The sequence below is a fragment of the Antrostomus carolinensis genome, unplaced genomic scaffold, assembly GCF_000700745.2.
Source record: "Antrostomus carolinensis isolate BGI_N321 unplaced genomic scaffold, ASM70074v2 scaffold20003, whole genome shotgun sequence".
Lineage (NCBI taxonomy): Eukaryota > Metazoa > Chordata > Aves > Caprimulgiformes > Caprimulgidae > Antrostomus > Antrostomus carolinensis.
Window position 1 is genome coordinate 190 of NW_010307513.1, and position 13,270 is coordinate 13,459.

A 13,270-nucleotide genomic window follows, 5' to 3' on the forward strand; every position below is an offset into this window, starting at 1 on the left:
AGAACACAGTTATTTTATAATGTGAAAAGGAAATACTCGGTCAGGGTGTGCACGTTTACCTTCCAGAAATGCACAAAGAAACACTTTCAACTTAATAGCAGAAATCTCCAGTTACAATTTACCTTCGTTTTCATTATGAATATATTTGTCTCTCTGAGATTTTGTCCTGAATATTCTTTGTCTTCTGTGTGGGTGGATTTTTGACCATGTGAGTTGCATTTTCTGATGGATTCTGTTTTGGCTTGTTTCAGCCCCTGCCAACTTCCTGTTGTTTAGCCAGAAATCTGCAATCAGCCGAATGATACCAGATGATCAGCAGAGTCCAGACATCATCCTGCCTGTGCATGGTCTAAGGAATGTAAAGGCCATTGATTATGATCCTTTAGAAAAACTGATTTATTGGGTGGATGGACGTCAGAATATTATAAAAAGAGCCAAAGATGATGGCACTCAGGCAAGTTATGTGGTGTATGTAGTTTTGTGGCTGTCTTTTTGTGTGCTTTGTACTTTGTGCTTGACTTGCAGAGGGGGGATTTTAATTTATACACAAAGTGAAATATAGTACATCACATGTATCTGAAAGTATAAGCCTTGAATTTCACTCTTTAGTTAAGAGTGGGCACTGAAGTGAGGCAGACTCAGCATTTCTAGTCAGGACAGATAAATTCTATTCTGAAATCAGTAACTGTGGGTGCCAATTATGTGATTGTTGTCATCACTGTAAAGCTCTCTGCAAATCAAAATTCTCAGCTGTCCAAGCAGTAGTTAAACCCTGAGTGAGTGTAGGCTGGGTCCCAGACAGGGACAGGCTTCTCCACGTGCTTCATCGTTTTACTGAGTTGGGGACATTATTATTTCGCACTAGTTATTCACACAACAGTGGAAATAAGTGTACTCTTCTTCCAGGTAGTGTTATGTGTTACCACAGCTCAACTCTCAGGTCCAAATAAGAGATTCTTTTAAAACTGTGGTTTGTATGGTATCCTAAAACAAATTTAGAATGGGCAAGTTTCTATTTTCCTAGTTCTTGGACAGTCATATCTAAATAATATGACATGATATTAGTGGGAATGGACTGGTCTCTTCATGCATCTAGGGACTCAGAGGTTTTACAGTTTCCTTTCAAGGAAGGGATGCCAATTTAATTTTTTGGTCATTTCTTTTAAGATTGGGAGGAGGAGTTATGTTGAGATAAGCAGCTAGATGGGTTGTGGGTGAATTTTGATGGAGTTTTACTTTTGCTTTTTGGGATGATACTAGGTGCTAATTACTGTAGCCTAGCTTCTCTTTGGTACTTGCTAGGTGCAAATTGCAGTGGAGATTCGTTTGCGCTGTGGTTTCCTCTGCTGTGGTCGCACAGCTTTGAAGATGTAGATCCCCTGAAAATGACTTGCCAATTTTCGCTAACTATATTTACTTAATTTTGCTAAATGGTGCTGTTTGTAGATGATGCATATTGATTTCATACCTGGGTAATGTTACCTTTGATTTCAGGAAAAGAATTCTTTCTTTTTGTTCCTAGGCACGCTGTCAAGACAAAATAGGGATAAAGCTTTGTATAAAAAGCACAAAGCCTGTCCATCGCTGTGCAGAACCTGGGGGCTTAAAGCCAAATTGTGGAAATACAACTTTCCCAAGTGATGCTGCTCTGTTGGGTAACTCAGTTGACTCAAGCTGAGCATGTAATGGTGTCTTCAGCTTTCTTGACCCATCAGAACTTTTTCTGGTACTGTTTTTGTGTTTGGATTGGGAGCACTCCCCATTATCATGTCACCAGAAGCAGTCACCTTTGAAGGCTATTTTGATGTTTGAGTCCTGCCAGGAGTATTACTGTCCCAGTGGCACTGGGATTGGCTGTGCACTACTGGAGCCTGTGTAATTGTGATGGTTTCACCCACAGCTCAGACCATGAGGTCCTGCACTGTCCCCCCCACCCAGTGAGATGGGGAGAGAAACTCACCAAAGGGCTGGTGGGTTGGGATGAGGACAGGGAGGGCTCACTCACCACTGATGGGCACGGGCAAAACAGACTCCACTTGGGGAAAAAAAATCCATTTAATTTGTTCCCAATCAATCAGAGCAGGACAGTGAGACACAACAACCACATCTGACAGCACCTTCCCCCCCCCCTCCCTTCTTCCCGGGCTCCCATCACTTTGCTCCCCATTTCTCTCCCTTCTCCCCCAGGGCACAGGGGACAGGGAATGGGGGTTCAGTCAGTTCGTCTCTGCTGCTCTTCCCGACATGAGATCCCTCCTGTGGGGTAAAAGAGTCCAGGAACAAAGTGTTCCAACATGGGCTGCCCATGGAGTCACGGACCTCTCTGGGCTCAGCCCCCAGATCCAGCATGGGGACGTCCACAGGCTGCAGATGGGTCCAGCGCACCTCCTCCCCTCCACTTCTGGGGGTTCCCACCCTGGCTCTGGGGGGGTCTTGTTGCTCATCAAACGAGCACTCAAAAGTCACACCTGCCCTCAGGTTCAGCTTTCTGCTTCAGCATGGAGGCCTCTGTGGTCTACACATGGGTATCTGTTCCACCATTGAACTTCCATGGGCTGCAGGGGACCCCATTTACCTTCTCCTACTCCATGCCTGCTGATCTGAGTGTCTGATCTCAGTGTTCTCTGTTCTCCCCCTTCCTTCACCTTCCTCCTGGCAAAGATGCTCTCCTCTTTGTTTAGGCCGATGGTCATCTTTTGTTCAGGTCAATGACCTCTCCTCCAGGTTCTCTCCTCCTTCTTCTTTTCAAAACCAGTTGTTCCCTCATAAATATTGATTTGATTTACTGATTGGCTCATCCTAGGCTGGAGTCGGGTCAGCCTTGGAGCCAGAGAAACTTCTTGAAGCTTCTCACTGGGGCCATCACTGTAGCCCCTTCCCCAACTACCAAAAACAGCCCCCCACACAGTAATTTTAAACAAGGAACAGAAAGATGATTGGCCTTCAGGGTTTTTTTAATATGCTCTAGTGGTCTTCACAGAAATAAAGTATTGAAGTCTATGTTACTATTCAACAGAGTTAAAAAGTGTAGTAAATAGTATGTTGGTTATATTGGTAGAGGGGAGGGTAGTGATTCCAGGAACTTGGCCATAATGTCAAGTTTTGTAAGGTCCATCCCAGACATGGGGTGAAAGCAAGGTGATGTGGTTAGTATGGGTGTGAAGTGGAGCTGTAGCCATTTGACATGGAAGCAAACAGAAACAAGTTTCATTAAAATATTTTAGTTTTTAAGAGAAACCAGGACTTAAAGAAAATCAGTGTCTACTGCACTACAAAGAGTAAAGTAAGGAGACTTTGGCAAGAGAGGGAGATTTGTTCAGCTGCCTGTATAACGGCACAGGGCTGGCCGGAGGGCTGCCTTGTTCCTTGCATTGTTTCATTCAAGATTGTTCTATTCATTAACATTCACTATTGTCATCTCCTGCTAATTAATTCTACTTATAGGAGGCCCCACAACTGCTTTCTGGGGAGTTTTGCATCATCTTACAGATTTTGTCCAGATGTTTTTTCCTCTAATCCACAGTTTGAATAAAATCTTTTCCTGTTAAGCTTTATCACATTTCTCGTGTTTGTTGTTTCCTTGTGGGTGGTTTTAGGTGTTTCTGGACCATCAGGTAGGTAAACCATCCTGTCTGTGCAATCGGTGTTCTTCAGTCAATCATCAGAATAATTACTGGGAACTGTTCCCCATATGTTGTCTTGCAGCCTTTCACTGTCATGAGTACTCCAAACCAAAGCCAGACCCCCGAGAAGCAGCCGCACGACCTCAGCATCGATATATACAGCCATACCTTGTACTGGACCTGCGAGACCACCAATTCGGTCAATGTCCACAGGCTGAATGGCGAGTCAATTGGGATGGTGCTGCGAGGGGACCATGACAAGCCCAGAGCCATCGTGGTGAATGCAGAGCGAGGGTGAGTCTCCTGCCTGTGCCTTATACAGAACACTCTTGGGAGGTCTCAGCTGTGTGTGTGGATCTGGTGTTGCATCTGTATGTTCTCAAAAGGAGAATTTTTGCATGTTCAATTGTTCAGGGTTTAGGCGACTGCTTGTCCACTTCTGGCTTTGAAAGGAGTCCAGCTTTCTCTTCCCGTCTTCTCCCTTGCTGCCTCCTTCACACAACCACGTGGTTGGTTATAGTGAGGAGCTAACCCAAGTAGGAACCACCTTCTTCACCCAGAGGGTGGTGGAGCACTGGAACAGGATCCCCAGGGAGGTGCTCATGGCACCAAGCCTGACAAGATTCCAGCAGCATTTGGCCAAGGCCCTCAGGGACATGGTGTGAATGTTGGGATTGTCCTGTGCAGGGACAGGAGTTGGACTGATGATCCTTGTGGGTCCCTTCCAGCTCCAAACATGCTATGATTCTCCTGTTCAATGCGTGAGTGCAACAGCCCTACCACCTTGTAGGAAAAAAAGGAGAGTTTGCACTGTGTTTGTATCAGCTGTGGATCTGGCTCATAAATATTTGGTCATCATGAAACAAATATTTTTAGGAGAAAAAAAAAGGGACCTCTCATATGATACAACCATCAAACATGCTATGATTCTCCTGTTCAATGCGTGAGTGCAACAGCCCTACCACCTTGTAGGAAAAAAAGGAGAGTTTGCACTGTGTTTGTATCAGCTGTGGATCTGGCTCATAAATATTTGGTCATCATGAAACAAATATTTTTAGGAGAAAAAAAAAGGGACCTCTCATATGATACAACCATTCAGGTAACAAACCCCTTATTTTCTATAGATTTTTAAGTTAGTTCTGCCTTGATGTGTATCTCAAAAACTTCTGAAATGAATTAAATCAGATAGGACGCACTAGAGTGATTTCCCGCAGGAAGAACATAACTTTGTTTTGGTTAGATTCAGCAGACCCCATCCCCAGCTTCATTCTCAGAGGTCAAAGATGGTCCTTTACTGTCCTCTTTAATAAGTCTGATGCTTAAATCCCAATTTACTACTAAATGGCTTACCGTGTACTTGACAGATGTTGAACACAGTATTTCTCAACTGTGTGGATACAGTAGTACCCAGAGACTCTTCTCTGGAGCATTTATAGGGTTGGTATTTGTAGTAGTTTAACTTTGCTGGCAGCCAACACCACACAGCCACTCACACCTTCCCCTTCCCAACCCTCCACAGGGGGAGAGAATTGGAGGGCAAAGGTAAGGAGACTTGTAGGTTGAGATAAGAACAGTTTAATAATTGGAGTAAAATAAACATAAAATGATGATGATGATGATAATGATAATAATAATAATAATATACATAAATGAGTGATGCTCACCACCACCAATAGCAATCCCAGAGGAGTGAAAGGAACCCCGATCCTGAAACTGCAATCCTGGAAGAGCGAGCCTGAGTGATTCCCAAGAGAATCCCCCAGCTTTCCAGTCAGCCCTGGTTAATGTACTGCCCATGATGTGATATGAGATGGAATATCTCATTGGCAGAGCCAAATGTCAATTCTGTGTTTTGCTAATTACTGCACTTCCCCCTTCCAAATCCTTTGCACTTGCAAAGGAACCAAACAGGATGACCTTGTACTTTATCAACATTTTTCTCATAACAAATCCCACACTGAAACCAAAACACAGTGCTTTCTAGCTACTAAGAAGAAAATTAACCCTATCCTAGTGAAACCAGGACAGTTTTTTAAACAATACTCAGTGTACTCTTCACAGTTCAAAAGCTCACGTAGGGACAGAGGAATTAGAGGAAGGCTTCTGATCTTATTGGGACTAAGTCACTTGGACACAGTTTATATTTATAAAAGCTTGTCTGCTTTCTCCATTAAAATGGGAGTTTGGGTTTGTTGATCCAGAACTATCAACTTTTCTAGCTGGGTTGTCAAATGGTTTAAAGAGAAATCTGATTTTAAATTAAAGGAGGAAAAGATGGAGGAGAGACTATGCGTACCTGGGAGAGCTGGATGATCTGTGTACTGAACTACTTCTGCCATAGTTCCAGAAATCCTCCCCTCTGCCTCTCCCTTGGCTGCACAGTTGTATCGTTGCCTCTCTTCCTTGGGCCACCCCAAAAGGCTGTGCAGTGGTCAGTCGCTGTACTGGGGAGTTTGCCCATGTTTTCCACCACTGAAAAAATGGTGGACTTATCCCTGAGGGAGTTCTCAGTTCATCACGGGGGGCACAAGCCCTTTTTTCCCCATGCAGAGGGAGGGCAGAGGCTGCTGCTGTTTGCAGCTGAGCTGGCTTGGATGGATACAAAGAATTAATGGAACTAATAGATCAGGAACATGCCATCCTCAGTTCATAGAATCATAGAGTCATCAAATGGTTTGGGTCGGAAGGGACCTTTCAAGGTCATCTAGTCCAAGTTGTTCTTCCTTCTATGATCTTACTCCTCTCAAGTTTGGTAGGAACTTCTGTTTGCTGAGAAGGCAGCCCAGAAGGAGAGGAGCTGACAGTTAATGGTTTTTGTTAGCAAGAGCTGCTGGGCTTTGATTCACAGATGGGGACAGCTTTACCCAAAGATGGTTGCAGAAGGTCTCTTCCAAGCCTCTGCCAGTGCAGCGGTACTAAGTGCTGAGGCGTTTTGTGGATGGTGTGTTAAGGACAAAAACTATTAATTTCAAGCTGTTCAACATGCCACTTAGCAAACATTTGGGGTTCTGCAGATGACAGATCTGGGAGCAGCAGTCACTGCAGTCATCCCTGTGTGACTCGTTCCCACTTACAATGAGAACCCATGTGCCAAGGCGAGTGTCCTCCCTTGGGAAACTCTCCACTAAGCAACTGGTGTCTTTTTTCTCAGGTACATGTACTTCACCAACATGCAGGAGCGAGCTCCCAAGATCGAGCGTGCAGCCCTGGATGGCACAGAGAGAGAAGTGCTTTTTACAACTGGGTTGATCCGACCGGTAGCGCTGGTGATTGACAACAAACTTGGAAAGCTTTTCTGGGTGGACGCAGATCTGAAGCGCATCGAAAGCTGTGACTTGTCAGGTATGTGGTATGCGGTTCAAACATTTGGAGCAGAGTGTGTGTGTGTATAGGACATCACTCCCTCTTTGATGCTGACCCCAGTAACTTCTGTCTCCACTGTTGCCAGTTCTGTGTAGGCAGTCACAGATAAAGATTGCTGGTGGTCTCCCATCTTTGATGTGTTTGGAATAAACATGTCTGTCATGATTGTCACCCTCCAAGAGAGCCATTTGGCTTTTGATGTGTTCTGAAAGCAGCTCTTGCAAGATCAGATTTAAATAGGTGTTGCCAGTCATGGAATCCTTGATTCACCTCCTCCGTGCCCTTATTTTTTCCTTATGGTTTGAAAAGTTTGCATAACTCTTCCATTTTTCTTTCTCTGGACTTTACAGCTTAGTAAATCAAGGTAGCTTGAAAAACAAACAGGAAGGGAACAGCTTTCTTCTAAGATGGATGATAAGGCAGCTTATCTGGAATACCAGTGTTGTGAAACAGCAGAGAGCAGTCAACTCAGTGCAATTGTCCCATATTAGTAAAATAAAGCATTAGTCCACGTCCATAGCAACAGACCACATGGATCTTAGAAAGCCCTGGTCATCATTGACTTCTGAAAGCCCTTGATAGTGCTGAAGAAGTGGAGAAATAGGCTCACTCATCTGGTGAGCAGTGTAGCACAGAGGATCCAATGGCCCTTTTTGACTCATAATTCATACTCAATTAATCATCATCCATGTATCAATGCAACTCCTAAAGAAAGTGCAGAGAGAAGTGAACTAGTGTGAGGGAGTAGAAGCTGAGCTCTTCTAGTGATTGGCATCTGCCATTAAAAGGCTGATTCTACAATTTTTGGTGCCTCTTCTCTTCTTGCCATGTAGTCACATCCTTCCCTGGTGTTGCAGTGAGGCAGTGAACTAAAACTGGAGAAAATTGTTCATTTTTTTATGAGGACAGTTCAATTTTGAGCACCTGAAATTGACCCAAGGTCAGACTGGTGTGTCTTCTGCCAGAGAGGGGATAAAAACATGAAGCTGGAACTGGGAGGTAAAGCAGCCCTTGCCTTTCATCAGTTATTGAGCTGGATGGGGGGGTGTCATCAAATTGCCTGTGTAGCCACAAAATGTCCAATCCAGGATAGGCATCAGAGAACCTATAAAAATTTGTAGGAGAGAAGAAGATAGGTGAGAGACAAAACTTGACCTATGAAACAGCTCAGAAGAAAAGTTTGAGAAGAAAAGGTTGCCAGAGTGGGACACATATCACACCATGCATCAGAGATACTGAGAGGGTTTTGTCTAGTGATGAAAGGAGACCTGCTGTAGGAGGAAATCCAAAAGTAAAAGGTCAAGACAGAAAAGCAGCAGATCATGCTGTTTTTGTGGCTGAAGTGGTACCCACAAACACAAGAGAGAGAGAGAAGAAGAGGCACCAAAGAAGAGTTTGTGGAAATCATATCTTTTGGGAGAGGGGGAATGTACCAGGGAGAAGTTGATAAATGGAGAAGGGAGGACAGTATCAATAACTAGTGCTGCTGGTGATGAAAAGGTGGCCCCCATGTGTAATAGGAAGCCATATTACTTAATGAAACTGTAGCACACAGTGGTACTAGCTACGCCTAGGACTTCTTGTGTGTACATAACCAGCCTTTTTTCTGCTTTGATTTAGCACACACACAAGGTTGAGTCGGCTGAACATGAGTCAGCAGAGTGCCCAGGTGGCCAAGACGGCAAAGGACATCCTGGCCTGGATCAGTACCAGTGTGGCCAGTAGGACCAGGGAAGTTCTCTTCCCCCTGCACTGGGCACTGGTGAGGCTGCAGCTGGAGTGCTGGGTTCAGTGTTGGGCCCCTGAGTCCAAGAAGGACATGGAGGTGCTGGAGCGTGTCCAGAGAAGGGCAACGGAGCTGGGGAAGGGTCTGGAGCACAAGTGTGAGGAGTTCCCGGCTGAGGGAACTGGGGGTGTTGAGCCTGGAGAAAAGGAGGCTGAGGGGAGACCTTCTGGCTCTGCCCAAGTCCCTTGGAGGAGGGTGGAGAGAGGTGGGGGTGGGTCTGTTCCACCAAGGACCAAGGGACAGGACAAGAGGAAATGGGCTCCAGTTGTGCCCAGGGCAGTTGAGATGGGATGTGAGGAAGAATTTCTTTGCTGAAAGGGTTCTGAGGCATTGGAAGGGGTTGCCCAGGGCAGTGGTGGAGTCCCCATCCCTGGAGGGATTGAAGAGTCGTGTAGACACAGTGCTGAGGGACATGGGTTAGTCGGGGACTGGTCAGTGTTGGGTTCATGGTTGGACTCGATGATCTTAAAGGTCTTTTCCACTTGAGGCAACTCTGGGATTGTGTGAGTCACAGCAAATGGGGCGGGCAGGGGGCAGGTGCTTTGTGCTCGTCACGTTACAAGTTAGAAGGTGGACTCTGTCCTTGCCCAGTACAGCATAAAGTGCAGAGGAGTCTGTCATTTTTGGTTTAGATCTAAGTCTTGAATTAATAATACCCAACAATAAGACTTAAGTAAACTGCTAGATGGATAAATCAGCAGCTGGGCTGTCACACGCTGGTAGTTGTGCCCTGTGATTGCAGCTTCCTTTGCCTGCATTCTTCCTTTTCATGACATTGAAACTCCATGTTAAGCATATCTTTGTATACTGGTTATATATTTTAATCCAATTCTTTTAGCTCTTTTTACAGGGAAAAATAAACTTTCTCTGGTTCATACTGAACCAAAGCTTTCAGTGCACATTGAGTTGATGGGGTCACAGCTAAAGAATCAAATGCTGTAGGTAAGATAAAAGCAGGGGAAAGCTACAGGATGAAGAGAAAACAAAGTTTATTAACTAGAAGATATGTATCATGTAGCCAGAAAACTATGGTTGTATTTCACAGAATCACAGAATCATTAAGGTTGGAAAAGACCTCCAAGATCATAAAGTCCAACCGTCAACCCAACACCACCATGCCCAGTAAACCATGTCCTGAAGTGCTATGTCTGCACATCCTACTGAGCTCACTGTAATTTGATTCACTGAGCTATTGATTTCTTAAATGAGTTAACAGCATTTTTTCAATTTTAAACTCTTTTGCAGTCTTACATCACAGCTTCAGAAGTTTGACAGCCAAAGTCATGTTGGCTTGAATTAGTTCCTCTAAAAATATTTTCTGAGCAAATCACTTTAAAATGGGTCTATATTAGCAAAAGGATTTTAGTGTAAACTGAAGCTGCTGAATAAATTGGACCAAAATTGTGTATAGCATCCTTCATGCTAATGAGACCGGCCTAGACAACCTTATCCCCTCATAGGCTTGGGGAGATGACATGGTTACAGAGGTTTCTGAAGCTTGTACCTCACCCTGATTAACAGCATCCTGCTAAATCATGGAATAACCTCAGCTGTCCAATGCTTAACATTCAGAGAGGGATGAAAGAACTATAAACATGTCTAACTGTTTTCTTTTTGAGGTTCCTGAATTTTTCCGTTGGAGTTGTTGGTGATATTGGGAGATTCATAAACCATTTGTAAATAACTTCTCTCCCACACCAGTCAATTAAAAAGCACTGGTTTATATTATTGTTGAAGTGACTGGAAAAGCTATAAAACTGCTGCGGTGAGAACATGCTTTGTTTTCAATTAGATTTTAAATAGAGGAATTGTGTGTCCTTCCAGCTTAATTTCTTTACATTTAACTATTGATTTCCATCTTGAAAAAACCACACATCTGTTTCATGCTGGGAATCAAAGTATTTAATTACTGTGGAAATTCAACACGTTTTCTCTTCTTTTCTCTAACCGTATCTGTTGAAAATACCCTTTTATTTATTTGGATCGAGTTTTTAATTTTGAACATTCTTCTAAATAACAATTTAATTGTATCATCCAGTGGTAAGGGTGCCCTTTGCCTCTCCTTTTAAAATTATTCATTAATAATTTAGACTGTCATTTACTCAAGATGAAATCCAACATAATTATAATATAGATTAATCACCTTATCCAGTGCTATCTCCAGCACCTTCCCAAATCACCAGTGTTCAGCTTTTTGTAGATGAGGGAGAAAAAGGACGATGCTTGAAGTACACCCCAAAAAAACATTGACTGTAGCCTGGTTTAGGCCTGGATTTGGGAGGCTGGGATTCTAGCAGGACTGGTCACCAGTGTGGCCTTACACCGCGTGGCATTCAGGATCTCCTTCAGGAAACCAGCTTGCCTTTTGTATCTAAATTCTTGAAAAACCACAAAGGCAGAAGGATTTTTTCTTTATATCGAGTTGAAATGAGGTTTTCCTATTCTTGTGTCTTGAATGCAGCCGAAAATTGCACTTTTGGGTGAAAATGTGAGGCTTAGTTTGGCAGAAGGACAGTTGTCTGCAAATCCAGTGACACTGAAGTTCATAGGAGCTGAGGGTGCTCTGCAGGTTGCAGGGCAAATGCAGAAGGTGCTTTGTTCACCAAGAACCTTCTTCTGGGAAACTGTTTCCGAGTATTTCTAAATTTTAAGGTCTGTTTAGAAGACAGATAACATCTCAGGAGCTGCACTGCTGGAGAGTGGTACCAAGGATCAGGTTTAGTGAAATGGGTGCAGGTGCATCTCTTCTGTTCTTTTACAAGAGTAAAATCTGGTGGTACTTTGGATGTATGTACAATAACAGACCATCAGATTACAACCAGGACTGTTCTGTCACATACAGTTGATGCATATTTCTGCTGAAAATGGAATGTGTGGTGGATTCACTTGGCCAGCAGCCAAACGCAGCTGCTCGCTCAATCTTCCCGGTGAGGGAACAGGGAGGAGAACTGGGGGGCAAGGGTAAGGGGACTCATAGGGTGAGATAAGAACAATTTAATAACTGAAATAAAATAAAACTTAAAATAATAATGACAATAATAATGGTAATAATAGGAATAATAAAATATGCAAATGAGTGACACCCAGTGCCATTGCTCACCACCCGCCCACCAAGCCCGGCCCGTTCCCAGATCACGATCCCGCAGGAGCCACAATCCCGACCCGAAACCGCAATCCCGGGAGAGCCAGAGCCCGAGCCAAAGCCAGAGAGAGCAAGAGAGGAAGAGCCCCTCATGGATCTCCTGCCCATGGGGGACAGGAGATGGAACAGCCCCTTGGCAGAGCCCAATGCCCATGGAGCTGATCCAGTTCAATATTCCTCGCCCCGGAGATCTTGCGCTTGCAGAGGGACAAACACAAAGTCCTTCAGTGCCAGGGACACAAATGCAACATGGGGATGTTCTCAGCGTTTCTCTCCTGACAAATCCCAGCTGAACCCAAACCCCAGCGCTCTTCTGGCTGCTGAACAGAACCAGCTCTGGCCCAGCTCACACCAGAACAGGATGAAATGATGATGTCTTCCTCATGGGTTTGGAAACAAAAGAAATACAGGGCTAAAGAACTAAAAGCCCAATTGCAAGTCCAAGCAATTCTGATCTCTCTACCAGTAAATCTGGTTTGAATGCACGCTGTCTGTCATGACAGTCGAGTGAGGGTCATTGCAGGTGGTAATTTTATGTGCAAGACTAATAGAACCTGTAATTGAAATAAATGTTACATACTCATGCTTGTCTGAGCTCTGCGTAATTTGTGCAGCAAATTAGTTTTAATCCAGTGCTCATAGCATTTTGATTATGTATCCAGATTCCATAATATCATTTTCACAGAATCACAGAATGTTGGGGATTGGAAGAGACAAGCAGATATAAGGTCTTTATTCCAAAATAAGAGAGCAGAAGAAGCACCAAGTTACAATTTTGTTTGATTCCTCATTTTTAAAATCAAATCTATCCAGTATACATAAGCATATACAGCCTCAAAATGGTTTCTGTGAGTTAATAGAATAATTTGGAATCTCTTGTTCACCCTGGACAAGCATAACAAAAGCAGCAGTTAAATGTTGCTAAGTGTAGGGCAGCACACAGTAGAAGTCTGCAAGCAATTAAAGTTCAAAGCAGCTGTAAAGGCATTTTTATTTTACCTGATTTTTACACGTTGACTGAGAGCAGATTTTTCCACAGTTCTGTAGAGCGTTTGGTAGCGTTCCTGTTCACGAGTGTAGGGAGTTACTTGGAGTTTGGGTTTTGTGGCTGGTTACTGAAGGAAAAAGAGAAGGTGAAGAAAGAAGTGTGGCTGTTAGAACGTGAGCGTTTCTTTTGTGGTCCTGTCTCTGTGGTTGTGATGTACCAGGTTTGTGTCCTGGCCTCTTGCTTTGCCTGATGAATGTGTTTTATTTGAGTGACAGCAGTGAAGCTCACTGGTTAATGACAAAACAAGGGGAAATGGGTTTAAGCTGAAAGAGGGGAGGTTTAGATTAGATATTAGGAAGAAGTTCTTC

General features: G+C 43.9%; 1 protein-coding gene across 1 annotated transcript in view; it reads left to right on the forward strand.

Annotated features, from left to right (window-relative positions):
- Window positions 1–251: 251 nt before the first annotated feature.
- LOC104523017 (low-density lipoprotein receptor-related protein 5-like) overlaps window positions 252–13,270 on the forward strand; it is a gene marked incomplete at both ends in the record, with an annotated part of 16,286 nt that continues 3,267 nt past the window's right edge. The window contains 3 exons of the mRNA XM_010165466.1: window positions 252–454; window positions 3,706–3,917; window positions 6,775–6,965. Coding sequence (XP_010163768.1) covers window positions 252–454; window positions 3,706–3,917; window positions 6,775–6,965 — 606 coding nt within the window. The remainder of the gene's footprint in view (window positions 455–3,705; window positions 3,918–6,774; window positions 6,966–13,270) is intronic.